This window comes from Ambystoma mexicanum, chromosome 5q (genome assembly GCF_040938575.1).
Source record: "Ambystoma mexicanum isolate Mex_15411 chromosome 5q, UKY_AmexF1_1, whole genome shotgun sequence".
NCBI lineage: Eukaryota > Metazoa > Chordata > Amphibia > Caudata > Ambystomatidae > Ambystoma > Ambystoma mexicanum.
Window position 1 is genome coordinate 615,992,801 of NC_090933.1, and position 19,899 is coordinate 616,012,699.

At 45.7% G+C, this 19,899-nt stretch overlaps 1 protein-coding gene across 2 annotated transcripts in view; it reads left to right on the forward strand.

Moving 5' to 3' along the window:
• The window catches only part of SDCBP (syndecan binding protein), a 403,969-nt gene that overhangs the window by 152,285 nt on the left and 231,785 nt on the right, over positions 1-19,899 (forward strand). The window contains exon 5 of one of the 2 annotated variants that reach the window (XM_069621090.1): positions 13,218-13,382. In XM_069621090.1, the coding sequence (XP_069477191.1) occupies positions 13,218-13,382 (165 nt within the window). The remainder of the gene's footprint in view (positions 1-13,217; positions 13,383-19,899) is intronic. The other variant, XM_069621091.1, reaches the window with a different exon arrangement.

The window sequence follows — 19,899 nt, forward strand, 5'->3', positions numbered from 1 at the left end:
CACATAGTAGAGACCAAGGAAGGAGTAGGAAGTGGCCTCGGGTTTCCCTAACTGGTGCTTCAGGGGAGGAAGTCAAACAGCGGTCACAAAGCTGCCGACCGGGGTGCGTGAAGGAAGCTTCCATCATGGGGAGGAACTTGGAAGAAAAACAGGGGTGGCATAGGTCAGCCGACAACCCGGGAAGTGATCATCAATCCATTTGGAATGCTCCTCGTGGATAGTGAAGATTCGCTCTGTGTGTTCAATCCTTAGTTTTGCAGGATATAGCCTGAAGTATTTCATCCCCAGCTCTCGTAGTTTTTTCTTAATGGCTAGGAAGGTTTTGCTTTCTTGTTGAATAGCCACTGAGAAGTCTGGATACAAGTGGATCCTGGCACAGCCAAGCATCAGTTCTCCCTTGGTCCTTGCCGCATGCAACAGAGCATCCCTGTCTTGGTATTTTAGTACTCTTGCGATAATGGGACGACGGGGGAGCACCAGGCTTGGGTTTCGAGGCCAGGGATCGATGGGCTTGTTCAATAGCAAACTGAGGGGAGAGCGCTGGGGAATCAAGTACTTCAAGAAGGAAGCGGTCCATGTATTCCTCCATAGGGTCGTCTATCTTGTCTTCCAGGTACACCGATGATGCGCAGGTTATTCCGCCTGGACCTGGATTCTAGGTCCTCATTCTTCTTGCTGAACGTTTGGACCTGCCCGGATAGCGTGGCCACTTCAGTATGGAGCGTGCCAATGTCATCCTCCGCCAGGCCGACCCTGGACTCTACCTCCATCACTCGAGTATCCGTCTTCTCCATCCGGCCCTTAATGGAGCCGATTGTTCCTCTCATGTTATCGAGTTACGAGTGGAGGGTGGTGAACCCCTCCCGCATGTAGGCCATCATTTTCTGAAGTTCTGTGGAGTCGGTCCTGACCGCACCAAGGCGTCGGGGTCGCTGCGGGGCTCAGTGATTGGCAATAAGGTCCGGAGGGGGAGGCAAGGCACCCACCCCCTCCCTCATTTGCCAGTGGCTGGAGAAGGGTCTCCGGAAGGTGTGCCTAAGTTGATCGGTGGGGCGCGGGGCCACAGTAATTCACAGCCACTAGGAGGGGGGGGGGGGTGGTTTGGGCATAAAGTAAAGATGTAGGGGTGTCGGATGGTAGTTGTGCGTGACACAAAGACTTCTAAGGTTGTGATGAGCAGAGTGAACCCCCTCTTGAAATGTGATGTCTACATAAGGAAGAACCAGGGTGCAATCCAGCAGGCCCCGTGAGCAAGTTGTGTACAGCCAGTATCTGCAGCGTGTTTGCATTGGGTGCTCAGCCGCATCAGACGGGCACTTTCAGAATATTGAGTTAAGGTGTTTATTGTGGTTCAGCTCCAAAACATCCTGAACATACTGTTGTAGTAATCACTTGGCAGGGTGTGATCAGCACAGACAGAGTGGGTTGTGTTCTCCCACCCCCCCCCCCCCCTTAAGCCCTGTCTTATCATGGGATCTCAGTTTGCAGTGTGGGTATTTGAGTGGTCTTGGGTAACCAGCCGGTGACTGATTGCAGCCTCTAGTCTTAGGCGACTTGTGAGTTGATGCTATTAGGATACCAGCTCCATTAGCCTGTTGCAAACCGGGTTGTAGAGTGCCAGAGTGTCACGACTGCTCTGCCCTGTGCTGGGGGAGTCAAGTGCATTCCATCATCGAAGTTCAGCCGCGGGGCTCGACAGGAGCGGCAGCCGGGGCTAGTAGCAACAGGCCTCTCCGCTCCCATCGGTCTCCACAGTGCAAGGCCAGCCTACCATGACTGCGGCATCGAGCTTGTGCTGCCGGCGAGATGAAAGGGGGATCTGGTCTCAATGATTTGCATGCACAGGCCGTCTTCAGCCAGCCAGCCCGCCCGCTATCCTCTGTGGGGTCGCTGTAGTCTTCCTTCGCCAGGATGGCTCTGTATGATGTGCGGGCCTCTCCCATGTAGGTGACGGGAGGGCTCTGATCGCCGGCAAGGTGGCTGGCGGTCTGGCCAGCAGGTGATTGGGAAAGCCAGGGTCCGGGGCACAGGAGCCCCGCAGTTGCGCTGACCGGGTAGCTGCAAGGAATAGGTCATAAGTCGTCCCCCCCCCCTTCACACCCCCTCCTCCCCCGCTCCAAGGGCCAGCGACAAGCGTGATGTCCGTGCCGGCAGAGGACACTGCGTAGAGGCCAAGTCTGGGCCGCGGGACAGAAGAGGCTCCACCGGAAAGGCCGCTGAAGCAGCACCTCTCCAGTTGGCAGGTGTCTGTACTGCCTGGAAGTGTGCTGTGGGTCGCAGCTCCGGACTCAGCCGGTGGGCAGGCCAAAGCAGATATCTGCGATTCGGGCTTGGTGTGAAAGACTGCTATTTGACAGCTGTAGCCCAGTGCTGTCAGTCACCAGTTCCGTTGCTCTAGTAAACGTAACGCGGCACCAATCAGGCTCTCTCCGGCATCAGGATGTTGCTCAAGTCGGAGCAGTTCGTTCAGGTAGCCATTTCTTGTGCGCGCAACGGCGCCCCCCAAAATGCTATTTATTTTTTGATACTGTGTATTTAATATTGGATACTGCTCCCTCTTCTTGAATATAAAAACAAGCCTCATGTAAAGATCATTGATTTATAGCAATCTGTATCTTAAAATATCTAGGGAAAGTTTATTTCACCAGTCAATGATCGTCCAGTGGATGAAGTGTCCTGCTTGGCCTCTGTCCATCTGTTGAAAATTGTGACCTCTAGCATGCAGTCCACACTTGACCAAAAGTGGCATTTAGGACCCCTTGACTATTATGTTTTGCGTATGATGTAGAGCAGTTTTCCTTTTATCCTATTTCCTGAATACACTTATCATGAGCCAGTAAGGGGCCCACAAGGAGAACTCTTTTACTGGAGACCTACAATAGGATGATAATTTGAGTCATTGAGGGCAGTGAAGAAAAAGATTTGTCATGGCCACAAGACAAGGCCCACTATCTCTTTCACCTAAAGGGTCCAAATGGACCCAGTCCTGGCGCCAAAGCGCCAGGCTCGTGAACAAATCTGCTCTGCACACTTTGTGTCGAGGGCACGTGCATTCTGGTCAGGCGTGGGAATTAGGAAACATTGGGGAGCATGTGCAGCAATCCCTGGGAGTGGCAAGGTGGAGCCACTAGGCCGGGCCAAAGGGGAGTGGGTGGAGCCGGGCTATTTAAGCCAGCCCCACCCGCATGCAAGCGCTTCGCGTTAGTCTGCCTTCTGCAGCGTAACGCTTACCTCCGCCTGAAGCGCTCTTACCTGTTTCCAGCTCATCGTCATCTCAGCACGGATCTCATCAAGTTCCAGAACATCATCTTCAGCGCGCACCCACCTGACTCCAGCCACTCCATCGCTTGAAGCGCAGTTTAACTGATTCCAACACTGCATCTTCAGTGTGCATCTCGACAGCCTCCAGCAATACCATTGCGCAACGCGCAGCTTACCTGACTCTGGCAACTCCACCGCCGGACGCACATTTTACCTGTCTCTGCAACCCCATCGCCTGCAGCTCAACGCTTCTTACCCGATTCCATTGTCATCTGAGTCAGGCTGCATCCTTGCCTGTTCCGGGCATCTAGCTACGCTGCAGCCTTCTTCTCGCCCAGCAACGACATGAATCCATCCATCCAGCAACCGCCGACAGGTCTTCAGATAGCCGCTCTCCATCTGACACCGCCAGGTCATCCCTGCAAGGGAAAAGGAACACACAAGGTTAGGGACTGCATAAATACTGTATGATTGGCCGTGCAACACATGCCTTGTGTACAACCTTGAAACCCTTCTTACCTTCTAAGTGGGAACCCGCAAACCCCTCTGCCACCATTTGGACTTGCTTCAAGACCGCAACTCCACGTGGCCATCTTCACGCCTATTGGGGAGAGAAAGGACATTGCAAGGGTTACAGACACTAATCTTTGGAAAAAGACATTGCAAAAGGATACGAACAATCATTGCAAACGGATACGGACAATAATCATTGCTAAGAACACTTGCCTTCAAAGTGGAATGGTTGCAGCCGGTCTGGGCCGCCACACTCGCGTACCAGTGAAGCAACTAGGTCCATCAGAGGCGTCCCTGCTGATGAGAAGCAGGACGGAGAGCTCAACATTACAAGAAAACAGGTGAGACTATATGGGTGCACGCATGCTTCCCTCATTCTGGAACTAATGGTTAGAGGGAAATCCCAATCCAACCACAGCATTTTCACTGCCTCTCGTATTCTCTCAAGGGCAGTGCCAGTGACCAGAACAGCCCACATCACAGCAGCTGGGGAAGGAGTTCGTTCCAGGGGAGCCAAGGCCAGGGAGGGCTCCAACCGTGCACCAACATTCCCCGCAGAGGTGAGTGTAACAAGATGCTCGCAAAAAAAGTTTCAATGTGTTGATCTAGTCCATGTCCCAAAGGTTTTGTTGACAAGTATCTCAACTAAGTGGATTCTTGCCAAAAGGCAATGCAAGACTTCAATATAGCAGCACATTTTTTTTGCCTGAGATTACATGTGCCCATCTTGAAAGCCATTGCAACTTTGACTTGGTGAGTCCCCTTTTTTACAAACTGTCTTGAAAACAAACGAAGAAAATTCCGCCTTCTCTGGAGGAAAGACTGTGTTCTATTCAACAGACATGTCTCTTAAAACAATTCCCCTCCTTGTGTGAAACAAATGTCTTCGCTCCCGGGTTCTGTGGCATCCTGCATTTTTATTGCACCCATTGCCAGACATGCATGGGTTCCCCTTCAAGAGTTTCTTGAATATCAGTGGTAAAATTGACTAATTTTGCAGCTTTACCATCTTTTGATGGACCCCCAGCCTATCTGCAGAGTATGTGCCTACACATATTTGCCTTTATTTATGGATTCTGCTAGGTTGACATGCCAATCTCATGTTCCCTGTATACAGTCCCACCCCACAATTATGGGAAATTAACTGAGTGTTTTTTCAAAATGTATTCAAAATATTAGTCAACTTAAACAAAGGGGTTCTCCAGCTTAATGCTACAGAGGTCACCATAATGCTATTGGCTATGTGCAAGTCCTTCTAATTCCAGGCAAGAACCAATCATATTTAACTCATGCAAGTTTGGATTATATACGTGTTCCCAGAATAGTGCGCTCTTTTATGAACACATCTGTGTGCATTCTTCTCCGAATATGTTTGTTCAACTTTCTCTTAACATGTGTATGTGCAGCTTTAATCTACGTGTTTGCAGCTTTGAATACATGCGCATAGCTTTCTATTTACTCCTATTTATTTGCCTACAGCTCTATACTTTTTGGGTTGGAGAGTTAATATTCTCCAGAAAAGCTTCAATTTTACAACACCCATGTCCAGCCACATACATAGGGCTGCTTGTGCATTTCAAGATGAGGGACTGCAGGGGTTTAACACTTTGCATAATTTTCAGTGAATAGAGCAAATTCCCTATACTTATTTCTGTTGTGCAAACATCTAATTTAAAACTAAAGATGCAAAACATCTGGGAGCCCCTCTACCGAGAACGAACCCAGACAGATCACCTGTTTGTATAGGTTCCGACTCGGGAGGCTCCACAACCACATTTTACCTCACTGTACCTTTCACAGAGGAGAAATATCCATTAACGGATCAGTCTAGTCCCACCCCCTTGGGCAGTCCAGCACCGAAATGCCAGACTAATATGCAAATAAATATTTGTTCCCTATGAAGGGTGCAATGAGCTAAAATGTATTTGTAGACTTTCCTGAATGGGTGAAATTCCATTGAATGGGTCATTTGTCCCATGTTCGTCCTCCATAGAGGGGCTCCCACATTATTGTTTAATCTAATTTATAACTAGTCTCAACGGCCACAAATATGCCTGATATCAAATTGGACAATAGTATGTCATGACTTGAGCTACGCCTGTGTGATTCTATACCAACATGAGCCAAGGATTATATTTAATGGTGCTAAATTTCACATCAGCTATTCAGCATTTAAGTTGTACCAGCATGTATTTGGTTTTAAATTCGGCCTCTCAATACAAAAAATGCATAGGCTTTAATGAAATTACATCTCACTGTGTAGTTCATGTAAATGGGAGAGGCAGGGCATTTATGTAACACTCCTGTGTCTTTGTCACATTTACTTTACCGTTGATCCCCAGCCCCTTTGATTCCCTAGATTTTGCCATGGATAATATAGGGACAATTTGGGGTTATAATTACTTTTAAAATGCTGTTTCACTTCTGGAGAATCTGAAGGGACCTACTCAGCCTATCAGCAAGCTCTTTTCAGCTGTCTGTACACCAATTTCCAACCTTTACTTGTCATACCTCTTTCAAGGGCTTCTGTCTGCAGTCTGCATGGGGGCGGATCAGCCATCCGGATGGTTTCAGTTCCCTTCCCCTGGCCACATCCTTCCAGAAATATTCAATTTTCCACTCCCTATAATATTCTAATCCTTTGTTTGTGCATGCTATTATATATCTTTGACTCCTCCCCTGACCTTGTACCCGTGGTGTGGTTTTTACCAAATTACTCCTAAACTAGCAAAGGGGCATTTTTTTTATATCCACTCTGGATATGTGTGCGCAAGTTTAATAAAATCTAGATTTCTATACCGTATATTTCAGTGGTAACAATTCAAAACGTGAAATGTAGTGGTTCACTAAATATTTTAAGAGATCTTTTTTTTCCCCCCCATTTAGCAACAAATGTTCCATTCCGCCCTTTGTGTATGGTTGGAAGCTATAATTTTTTGCTAAAAAGGGCAATTTGTTTTAAGTTGATTGGACCTTCCTTTTCAAAGATTTTTGGGATTACATTTTTGATTTAAAATACCATCAATTAGTTTTCCTATTAAGTTTGTAAATGAGGAAATGCTGACTTAAGTCTGCAGTTATAAGTGTTGATACATCCACTACACATTTCATTCCTGATAGGAGTATGTCAAGGAAAGGTGTGCTGGCTTTTGCATGGAGAGCAGAACAATATCGCATGACTTCAGCTAATGGATTTTGAGGAGCCTGGAAAGATAAATGTGACGTGTCCCTTTTTGGCGTTCCCTTGTCCAGGGCCAGTTGCCAATGCTTTATTTGCCTAATCCTAATCACCTGTTTCAAAGGGATGGATCTAATAGTGCTGTGGCCTCATGTCTTGTTATGCAAGTTCCTGATCTCTGGTTGGGCTTTTACAAAGGGGATTTTTTTTTTTTGGTCTGCTCAAGTCAACAAGTTGCGTCCAGATGGGTTTAGGCATGTCTCAAATCAAGTAAGAAAACTATTATTCAAAGTGAAGTACATGGATGGTGGAATAAATTGTAACTTGAATGCTGCTTCCTTTTTTCACATTACATTGTACGTTATTTTATGAGAATCCACAAGAGCACATGTTCATTTATAATTGCTTGTTTTCTATTGAAAGGAAAGGGATACATTTTAAAATTACAGATATTATTCTGTGCACATGGTATCCAAATTAGAGGAATATTCTGAGAAATAAGAGTTCATTTTAATCTTCAAGGCTGCAAAAAGGTGTCCTGGAGGCCAGAATGAGTTATTTTTCTAGATGTCTTAAGCTATTCATGAATCTTGCTTATATGTAGAAAAGTTCTACCCGAATACACAGTTCTTTGAGCCAGTGTCTAAATTCAATTGAAAGGCCTTGGATTGGTCGCAGGTGATACGGTTCACTTTTACTTTGGTTAAAAAAAAGGTTCTTGGGGGCGACATTTTATTTACACCTCGCATTTACTGGGGCATCCTTTTCATGTTTAAACTCGCCCAAGTTACAAAGACAGTGGTGACGTTCCAAAGTCAATTATTGTTTGAGAACTGCTATGGATTTCCTTGTTTACTTTCTGTATGTAAAAGTGTGAGGGTCAGATATACTTTGTTTGTGTTTAGGCAGGGAAATACTCGTCAGGGTAGGGATAGTGAGTTGTACATCCAACCTTATCTTAAAATAGCATTTGTTGAGAAATCTTCACAAAGATGTCTGCCTCACATTTCTGACCCCTCACACTCTTCTTAGCCGAATGAAGTGCTGACATTGCCAAAAGCCAGGTTCTGGACACCCTTTACATCTTTGCAAGAGTAACCCCTACCTGCCGATCTAGTCGACTGCTCTAGCGTCTGTCAGTGTTATCACAAGGCCACGATCACCATAATCCACAGTTAAATTAGCTTTGATGATGCAGCACAGTAGTAGTAGCTCCTACTTTCTACAGCTCTTATGGTGGGTATTAACTGGTCTCTACATTGCTCGAACTCCTGGAGAGGCCTTTCCAAACTGTCCCCGGTTATCTTCCAGGGAGTTAATAAGGAAAACCTGGCCATTGGAGCAGAAAAGAGCGAGTATTATAAGCCCCCAAAAGAACAAGAAACCTCAACGACCTCAGGACAGAGCAGGACCTAAGTGCCAGACGGGTGGGCAGAAACGAAGCAAAGATAGATTGAACAATACTTACCGTTTACTCCTGGAAAGAATCTTCTTAATACGCTTGATACTAAACGGAGCGAATATCCTTTGGTTTCTGCAGTGTCACTCAGCACTAAAGGGCATAGAGTCGAAACTTCCACTTGAATTCCCTGAGGAGTCGAGATTGGATAAGGTAATCCTTTATGTAGCAACGCAGGAGAAGAAAAACCTACTGCTACGAGAGGGAAGGAGATTATTGCCTATGGGATATGTCTTGTCTAGTTATGACAACTATGAACAGAGCCCTAAGAAACCCAAGGGAAGTCGGAGTGAGTTGATGGTGGAGAGAATCGGAAGTTAGTTGGAGCCTGCAAGAACGCAGCTTCTTAAAAGCCATCACAGGGAGAACCAGAGGAACCATCGATGACCACCTCGGGAGTCGGCCCATAAAGATATTTATTACCGCAGATAATAAGCGCTGAGGGAGGCGGAGATCCTATTCTAGGGAAGACATGAGAGCTGGAAGTAAAGAAGTCTCTTGGGACTTGTTGGCAGGGACGTTGGCAATGGATGACTATGCAGCATAGCGTCTACATTTTCTGGGTGAAGCCCACCTCGGAGGACTGCTCTCGGACATTTCAGTGGTCTACTGGAACACCAGGGGCTTTGCCTATCTATTAGGAGGAGGTGACCTAAATTTCGAAGATTTTGATATTGTCTGCCTTCAGGAAACAGTGGCGGGTACCTCCAATATTGGATGGGGTACTCAATTTACATAAACCCTGCTACCAAGGGGGCGACAAGCGGCAGGCTTATTACTAGCCATGAAAAACACCAGAAACTGCAAGGCAATTAGTGAAAAATGCGCATCCACTTTGATTCAAGTTCTACTAATTTCTACAGGAACAGAACAAAAATATTGCCGATCACTCCTACTAATAAATCTATATTGGAATGTCACTTCATCAGCGCCGAGGGATTTGCAAGATCTGTCCACGAGCTGATTGGCCGTTGTTTCCATACATTTCTCAATTTGCACATTTTAAGATGTGGGGACCTTATTATCTACTGCTTCGACGTAAGGGTGAATTTAATCAAAAGAACCCTATAACACTGCTCCCCCACAAGTCATCAAAGGGCTCTTGTGGAGAGAGGAATTGAAAGGGAAAAATGTGCACATTGCCAATGGTCGCTTTGAGGGGGACATCCCAGCAAAGGCCTCCTGGAGGAGAGGCACAGAGGAAAAAACCCTTGAATATATTTGCCTCAGAATTAATTTTCGCCAAAATGTATAACTTTCAGGTTTGGATGTTGAACTTCAGTGATCATGGCATGATAAGCGTTACAATCAGGGGCCTATAGAGAATAAAGCGACCCAAGGAGCAAAAATGATTCCTAGTCGAACCAGGAAGAAACGAAATCAAAACCACCAAGGATTCAGTAGGAGGCACATCCATGGGAGGGCAAAAAATTGAAAAACCCTCGGAACATCAAAACCTTGCATTATACAAAGAAATTGGTGGAAAGGCCCCCCGCCTTCAATTTGTAAAGCACCACACCTTTTTAATAAGGAGATTGCTCTAAAAAAGATAGACTTAAAAGCCATTCAAAAAGAGAATCTGGAAGATACAAAGTCGATAAGAAAACTAAAACAGCGTTTTAAAAATTGGCTAAAGGGTCACAAGTGGGCTTTGCATCAGCGTGACGCTGAGTACATGCTAAACTTAGTACCCACAAAAAAAAACATCCGAAATGTGGAGGGTTTTTAATGACATCAGCGCCCTGCAGGCAGCTTTAACCTCAAATTTTGTACCAGCTAAAGTTTGGTTTAACCATTTCAGTATTCTGTTTTCAACTGAAATCGAGGAGAAAGAAGATGAAGGAACAAGGAAGATCAGTTGGTTGTTTCCAGTAGAAAAGAATGAGATCGAGAACCTCATTAAAGCTGCAAGTAAATCAAGGGCCGCAGGACCAGATGGAATTGCTAATTATACATTAAAAAAAGACCCAGAGAAAGGACCGGCTTGATGTACGACTTGTTCAGGGAGAACAAGGATGATCCCAGACTCATGGCGCACTTCCATAATCGTTCCCATATTCAAGAAGGGCGATGAGTCTAACCCAAGTAACTACAGGCCTATCGCCCTCCTGGACATGATAGGTAACATATTTGGAGCCCTCCTGCTGAAGGCTCTGACAATCTGGAGCCAGGAGGCTGTAAAGTATGATTAGATGGCAGGCAGGATTTGTCAAAGGCATCGGGACCACCTTGAATCTTTCTATGATTGAGCCAAGCATAAGGAGAAAGGAAAGATGTACTTGGCCTCGATTAACCTCGCACAGGCATTTGATAGTATCGAGAGACCAATGCTTTGGAGGAAGTTAAAAGATTGGGATTGTCCATAGGACATAATGAGCATTGATCTCCCTTTATTCAAAAACTAGTCTACAAGTCAGATTGGACCATAGCAACCTGTCAACACCTATAAAGACCTCAAAAGGAATAAAACCGGGGTGCACCTTGGCCCAGGCAATTTACAATTTATTCAACTCTAACATTGCCTCTGCATTAGCTAATATCAGATGCTTTACACCACGAATAGCGAGGGAACCATCAGTCGCTTGCTCTACGTGGATGATTTGGTCCTCCTGTATCGAACACAAGTAGGGCTGCAGAGACAGTTGGATGCCGCATATTTGGCAGAAATGATAAAAAGAACATCAATAAAACATTGTGGTTTTTAAAGGGTGAAAGTCATGGAGGCGTCGACAATCAATTATTTGGGTATGTGTGTAAACAGTGCCACAGACTCACAAAGAGAGGTCACTTTGAGATTGAAGACCGGAAATCTGGCCTCACCTGGCCTTTCATACAATTGAAACACTGGAAATTTTCCCTAAAACCAGTGGTTTTTTTTTTTTGGTTTTTTTTTTTATCGATTTTGAAAGTGGCGCCAATCCTGATGTACGGAGCAGAGGCTTCCTTCACCCTTTCAGTTGTGGTATGGCCTAAACTTGAGGGCATTTTCTAGAGATGTATGTTGGCTTTACTTTCCTGCCTACCCATCCAATTATTAAAAGAAGAGTTGGGACTTTCATCTCTCTATTCCGTCACTGTCTGGAAAACATTGGCCTTCTATCGTAAATGCCTGCTAGTCCATATTGAAGGAGGCTTTGAAGTCCTGAATAAGGCGCTCCAGAACAGTGAACCCATCTTAAACGCATGGAAAATAGCCTGCTTGGTGATATTGCAAGACCTATCCACATCGGTAGAAATTTTAAAGTCAAACCCAGGAATGGTGAAATAAAAGCTTCTCAATCAAGATTAGATTACCACCAGGGAAGCAGGAAGAAAGTTGAAACTCTTGGGCACTGCAGTTTGGAGCATAGATCCAGAGGAAAACGGACAAAATAAGACAAAATACCTGGTAAGGTTTCCCAGCAGGGCTTGAAGCTCAATACATGCGATTTCGCTTGAACCTGATGCCCACTAGAGTAATCGTGGAAGTGAGAAACGATAACAACTTAAACTATGATTGCAGATTATGCAGAAATCTGCGAGAAACACTGTTCCACCTGATTTTGGAGTGGCCAGTCGTGAGAATTCCAAGAACCAGGTGGCTGGGTAAATTTGTTTAACCCATTCTTCCACAAAGTCTGCAGATGACTGGTGGAATATTCTACTCCTAGGTGACAGAGTATAGGTAAAATTGGCACTTTTGCCTTTCCTGAAGGAAATATTAGAAATAATTGGAAAAGAGGGCGAATCCTAAATTGGAACTTTAATGTTTTTAAAAACAGTAAGCATGTGGGCACTTTTGTAAAAAAAAAAAAATTGTATTTTTTTGCTTTGCCCCCTTTTAAAAAAATGTTATTGTTGCTTTTAAGGAACAAAGGAGGGGGCCTAGTCCCCTGAGAAGAAGAGTTAAAATCTAATTCTATTTTACGCATATTGGGATTATGTTGTATATAGATCTGTGATGTATAGCAATAAGGTTTAATTTCTTTTAAAACCAAATGCTAATAAAAATGTGTTTTATAATGTTCCTCCTTTTGTCGTTCATACAGCAAATATGTAGTATGCTGTTAGCGTAATGTATGCAATTAACATATGAGGGCTAATACATATTTAATGCTGGTTTCAAGAATGACAGTGGTTTATTATATGCAATAGAAGCAGCAGTCTGCTTTGTTTCCTATCACTCTTTATGTACTGATTGTTGGCTTGTTAGAATGTGTTAATAGTTGACTGACCCAATAATTCAGTATGAAGCAGCAAAATATTTAAGACCAAGGCTTTTCAGTTTTTGTATGGGTATGAAGTATCGATCAATTGGTTTTCAAAACTTGGACTTCCCAGTGCACTAACTGTGTACCACCAGGAGCAAGTCCAAATGCCCCTCTTCACTTGCTGGATGCAAAGTAGTCTTGTCTTTTTTACGTTGTGTAGTAAGATTCCTGTATGCATTTCCCTCTATTTTGGTGATGTTCATGCATAGAAAAAGCAACTACCCTGTTATGTTCCATGCTCTTTGATTCAACAACCTTCAACGTGTTCCAGCGGTAATAGGAAGGCTTGGTTCACAAAACCCAAAGATTGTGTTGCAGGTCAAAGTGAAAATACTGAAACCTAGTTCAGTACGCTATAAAACAAAATGCAAATTCTCATGATCGGTGGTAAAAGATTAAGTTTAGCTATCTCTATTAGTCTATCTATTTTTATTTTTATATTTTTATTTTTTTCCTTTGCGTTTGCGTGAAGAATTGTAAGGAAAAGAGTATTTGTACTGGTGCTTAATTGTCCTGTGATTTGCAATTTGAATTCTTTCTACTTGCCCCTTCTCAGCAGCAACTGGCAACAAGGCCTTCTTCAATGAATTACATGGTGGCTCCTATAACTGCAAATGATGCTGGAATTCGCAGAGCAGAAATCAAACAAGGTGTCCGTGAAGTAATTCTGTGCAAGGATCAAGACGGCAAAATTGGTCTTCGGCTTAAATCTGTTGATAATGTAAGTTTAAGGTTGTCTTGCTTTCTCCTAAAAGTGGAAACTGGAAGCATGTTGGAGATTGAATTCTTGAGTATATGGTTTTTACCTTGAAGCTGAAAAATAATGCAGAACTAGGAGAAATGGAAACAAACTTTGCAGAAGATTTTTTAGTTCCTCTTTATAATGGTGCATACTTTTAAGGCGAATCACATGTGATGCAGAGTCTCAAATGTTAACCACTAGACCACGCACAAAACCTACTGAAGCTGTGATTTGAGATTAATGAAACGCACACAAAGCAAATTTCTATTGCCTGGCAAGGAATCGGGACTTCTGTAAGAGTGGTAAAAGAAATCAAAATTGTTGGTATACCGTTTGAAACAAAAAAAGATGAACGTTCTAGTAGCCTCAATCTCAACAGCTGACAATGTAGTTGGCACCCAAGACATATGCGAGGGATTGCTCAAATTCTGCTGCCTGCTGCACACTGAAGATTTCAAGGCGACAGTGGGAGATATGGAATGAGATGTATTTTTCAGAGGCTTGTGGGTCTACTTGGATCACATACTCTGCATAGTCCGACATCTAGTGGTAGTCGCTGAGTATTACAAGATTTGTGTTCGAAACTCGAAAGGACGTCGACTGGGCTTGTAGTAATACTATCCCTAGTGTGACGTCTGATGTACTCATGGTCCATCGCGTGTCCCTCGGATTGTTTCTTTCCGCCACCGTAGTTGGTCGCAGGTTGAGGAGTTACTGTCAGCCTGATGCCTTTTGATTATCTAAAGTTTATTCGTAGACTTCTTTCTATCCTTTACCATCCACCCCTTGCCTCATCTACTGCTCGACGACCCTCTGCAGATGGCTCCATCGTCGACGACTCCTGATTGACTCGACGACCAGACACTGCGGCCTTCATGGGCCCCTTTGGGCCTCGGCCCTTCCAGTAGCGAGAGCGGGGGGGGGGGGGTTGCATATAGTTGCATCCCTTTAGAGAATGCCTATTCTTACACCCTATTTTCCCTTTTGTCACCAACTGCTTTCCGTTTACGATGGAAAATACCCCTTTTTTAAATTTTGCCCTATATATATATGCAATGGGAATTTCCCTTGGAAGGATACGCCCTGAGTGTGCAACGACTGTCTTCCTAGGGACCACACAGGAAAGATCTGCAGATCCTGCAAACTTTTCCGTCCTGAAAGATCCCAGACCAAGCCCTGGGCAGTCTTCACCATGCAGGCTGAAGCCTCCATCAACAAGACTGGGGAATCCAGTGAGGGCAGTATTGCGTCCTTAGTGACGCCAAAGGCGACTAGGTTAATCGGAACCCCATGTGCGGGCCTGTGATTCCACTAAGCAGGACCACGGCTCTGTGACGGAGACTACACCCAGCGGCCCAAGCGCACACACTTCCAAACACACAACCCATGGCCGACCATCGGCGAAGTCTACTGCTGAAGCCCACGTGGTGTTCCTGGAGAAAGCCTCTAAAGTTTCCCTGTCCTGTGGGACATCGCTCACGCTTTCGCTGTATAACAGACCTCAAGAACTGGCATCAAAAGCCATTTCAGGCGCCGCACATAAAAAGGCCCTCGTTTCACGTGCCGAAAGCACACAGCGAACAGTGCATCGGCGTCCCAAGTCTACGCCGAAAATGTAAGAACTTACAAAGAAACATGTACCTGCTACCCTTCTAAAGACATAGCCGCTGAAATTGGCTAAATCCTTGACAACTTTGACACTCCAGCCCACTGTCTCTCAGGAAGCTGGTTCCTCCTCTCCTGCAGATGCTCACAGGGGCTATGCAGCACAAAGGCCAGACACCCCCTCAGTTTTTCCACCCCCCCCCCCCCCCACCCCCCACTCTGTCTGTGGACCTGTGAACATTTCAATAGAATAATGAAGAGGATGTCCTGATGTGTAGATTTCATGGACAGGCACACTGGCACCCTTAAGAACGTGGGTCTCTTAGGGACTCGTCTCAGACTGGGGCTGCTAAACACCAATCCCCTGCCAAAAATCCACATCTTGACACCTCGCAGCCCAGCACTTCTGCCCAGGTCCCGCCAGCCTCCTTTTAGCACGAACCTTCTCGGGACATGTAGTTTATCAATCCCTCAGGGTCTCGGGAGCCAGGCTCTCTCGTAGACCAGGAAGATCGATGCAGCCAAGACCAGTACTATGATGACATCTGTCATCCAGTTGCCAGACCACCAAGATCAGCCCATGGCAGACTCGCAGATAATCAGCTACAATATAACGCGCTGCTGCTAAAGGTTGCCCAACACTTCAATATTGACACCCAGTAGACCCAGGTGGTCAGTGACTTTGTGGAGGCCTTTCTTGGTGACAAGAGGTCTGCCACTCAGTTCATTCCCCCCCCCTTCTTTACAGTCCATCCAGAGGCGTGTCCAGCCTTGCCTGTTTATGCCAAACCTCACGAGCGGTTTAACCCCTGCATTGAAAATGTAGTCAAATAGTACCTACAGACCCCCCCCCCCCCTGTACAACTCAAACCTGACTCTCCTGTCACCACTACTAGAAATGGGGCTGGCACTCCTCTGGCATCGGCTGAAGCCCCGCTAGATAGGACAGCAAAAAGATCTACACCTTCAGTAGAAAGGTTGCGTCCTATCGGGCAAGAATTGCTAATAACACCACCCTTCTAGCTAGTTATCGCTGTCATAAGTGGGATGAGTTGCAACAAGTTGGGGCGGTTCCCGAACCCTTAAAGTCTCTGCTACTCTGCACCATCTCTGAAGGCAAGCAGTTATCTAACTGCATTCTTAAACAATCTAGACTCTGCAGACAATGCGGGTCGCATCATTGCAGAGGGCAAACTTATCAAGTCCCATGCCTGCCTTAGACAGTCTGGGTTTAAATTGGAAACGCAGGCCACACTGCTAAACATGCTGGTGGAACCTTATGCCCTCTTTGGCAAGGCAGTCAAAGATGCCCTCAAAAGTGCAAAGGAAGAGTATGATATTCATGTCTCTCGGCCAAATGACCGACAGACTATTCGTCCAATGGGGTTCCTTTAACTCCAGGAGGTTTTCGGGGACAGGCCACGCAACGCTCTTCTGGGTACAATCAAGACGGGCAGTCTTCATCGTGGGGCTCCTCACAGGGACAATCTTACTCTTCTAATTTTCAAAGAGGCCATAAAAGATCCAGAGGAAGAGGCAGAACCTCCCTGGCCAGAGGCTCCACCCCTCTCAAGCAATGACGCACTGCTCCAAATCCCCTCCCATGCTACTCCAGTAGGTCGCATCTCACATTTTGCCCACGCACGGGAGGTGATCACGTCAGACAAGTGGGTACTGTCCACCGCCGCGAGCCGGTATTCCATAGAACTTCTGCAAAAACCACCCAAACGCCTGCCAAAACAAAGGATGATGCCAGAAGAGTGCTGCATACTAATGGAGGAAGTAAAAGCCCTGCTGGAAAAAGGAGCCATAGAGATGGTCTCAACAATTCCGGTAAACCAGGGCATTTATTCAAAGTACTTCCTTGTGCCAAAGAAAGACCCATCCATGCGTCCAGTAGTAGATCTGCGCCCAGAGAAAACTTATGTCAAACCTCAAAAGCTCTGCATGTTCACACGCTCCAAAGTTAACCCCCCCCCCCCCCCTCTCCTAAAACGGGGGATTACATGGCAACATTGGATATGAAAGATGCATACTTTCATATTTAAATGTTCTCAGCGCACAGAAAATATGTGCGATTCCAAATAGCGGGAGTACACTACCAGTTCAAGGTGCTCCCCTTCGCTATCGCCTCAGCCCCAAGAGTGTTCACCAAGGTGCTCGCAGTAGTGTCAGCACACCTCCGCAGAGAGTCCATCTCCATGTACCCTTCTCTAGACTAGCTAATAACCGGGCAGTCTCCTCAGGTTTTGCGAAGACCACACCCAAAGAACTATCGACCTTTTTTTCCCAATTGAGATTCCATCAATGAGAAAGTCAAGTCCTCCTTCCAGCCAAATTAAACAATTGCTGGGAGCCAGAACATGCTGCTGCAAGCACCTCATTGTTAGGGGAGCGTTCCTAAAGTCCTACTGATAGTATTGGTCTGTATTAACTGACCTTGGTAGAGTAGCAGAGCAGTCTGGCTCCTCTTAAGAGGAAGATGTGAGCTGTAGGTAAGTACGCTGAATCTTAGCTCGACTTCCCCAACAAAGTAGGGCGTTACACTTTTAATTATATAAAATGTATAATATTTACTCCATAATCACTTTAAATACTTGATACACTTCAAAGGGCACTTTCACTTTTGTGTTTGTTCGAGAAAAGACAATGTTCTCATATTAACAGTTATTGCGCACTCATGCAGTTTTCAACAGTTTATACAGTAGTACATTTACTCTGCAAACACATATAGTAAGGTCACTTAAGGGGAGAAAATGGTTAGTTGGTTTAGCAGGAGCTTAGTTCAGGGTTCTAGAGATGGTTTCTTCGCCTTGTAAGTCTTTTGTCCAAAAACGCAACCCTAGTTAAAGGCAGTTCGGAGAGGGCTTGAAGTCTTGACATTCAGCAAATAATGAAGAGTTCCTGTGGATTTCTTCCATTGTCTAGAGTTATTGAAGCAGCAAGTTGACTAACAAGGGTGACCTTTTTTAAAACTGACTCGAAAAGAGGACACAAGCAGCGGCTTGGGGCAGAGGTAAGAGGGGGTTACCTTGGACACCTCTATGTGCCCTCCAACGCCCTGGAGTGACTTCTTGGAATCGGGTAAGCAATACCTTTTCCCACACAGTACCTTAGGTTAGAAGAAAATGTTTGTGCTGGATGTTCTGTGATGTTGCAGCTCTGGACCCGACCTCCAAATTCCTTGGTCTGGTGGCTGAAGGCAGGACAATGGACGGGATCGCTCAGCAGCAGTATTGAGGGAGGACCTGTGGCAGGACTCATCAACTTCTTCGTTCACTCTGTGGTTTTGGTGCCTTTTCTACATCACCAACAAAGGACACAAACGTCTGGTCGATCTTTGGTTCCTGCAGTCTCACACTCTGGTGAGGGGGTCTGGGTGAGTTGGATCGGATCTCTGGAGTGTCTTTACGGGTTCAACAAAGATTTTGGTGGATTTGTCCTTTCCACAACGATGCAGTAAAAAAAAGGGCAGCGGGTCTCCTAGTATTGGGATTCTACAGCTCTGGAAGCTCGTAGGACCTCGGGAGATGACTTTTTTCAAAGTTCGTCTTGGGACTGGTTGTTCCCACCAACCAAAGGGAAGGAGTTGTCCTCTTCGGAGCTCCTCTGGTCAGGATAGCAGTGGTCAATTCATGCGGTTGTAATGGGTCTGCATGCATCTCTGGTTGTATTCTTCGGTTACTTCTGTTTCCAGTGTTAGACTTGCTTTTCACTCCAGAAGCCTCACCTTTTAGACAATTCCAGCACACTCCTCTGCAGTCTCCCTCAGCATTTTACAGAAAGCGGCGTTTGGCTGTCAAACCAGGAAAGCCAGACCCTTTGTGGGAGCTGGACCTCTATTCAGGCACTCTGGTAGTCAAGACAGGGGGGGGTGGAAAACTCCTCTCCTACTTCCTCCCTGCCCAGATACTCTGGAGCCTAGGCAGGGATACATACTGGTTCCCGCTAAAGGCAAAACGCACACTGACCTCCCCCTCCCAGAAATGGTAGAAGGGCTAACAAAGAACAACCACACTAGTAATGGTGGAAAAAAGGGAGGCCCCAAGTTGGTAATTGAATGCTTCTACTGTGCAATATCGGGGCTATGGACATAGCCTGCGGTACAAGAAAATGCACAATAGTTGGTAGAACACGTCCACTGCCACAAGCCACAACTAGGTAGGTGATTGTCTGGGACTAAAGTCACAGAGAGAAGGGGGGGGATACTATGTATCCCTTTGGCGCTCCCAGAGGTCGATGTAGGCGGGAGCGGTCGAGAGCAGTGCTCCCATACTTTTTATTTTTAAGTTTCACTGTTCCTATACTTTTATTTTAAAAAGCAACCGTTCTGCAATGGTTTAGTTTTAAAATATGAAGTGTAGGAAGTTGAAGCTTGCACTTCAGTTCACTGTATTGAATATTCCCATAAATAGCAGGTGGGTGGGTGGGTGGGTGGGTGGGTGGGTGGGTGGGTGGGTGTGTGGGTGTGTGGCGCGGCAGGCCCTCGGAGAACATGGCTCCACTACTTCTTTTCGTACACTTCGACCACTGGGCACTCCATTGAAGGTGGTGTGTGCCAATCGCTCAGACTATAGAGGTTTGGAAGAGATACTAATCCTTAACTGTAGTTAACTTGAGAATACAGAAAATGAATTTTAAGGAGGAACCCAAGGGTCCCCAGTAACACTGCCCATAAGGCGCTGTGTGCTGCAGTAGTAAAACACAGATGCTTTTAAGAGCTATGGAGCTGACCCTCCATAGTACAGGTAGAATACAAAGAATGGTGTTGGGGAGAATTTTCAGAAATGTTCTAATTCCCTTCTACCTTGGAGACTTTTGCTGGACTTTAGGACTTTTAAGTCTTATCCTGGAGAGAGACATTTTCCCACTCGTGTTTTTCTGAATTTGA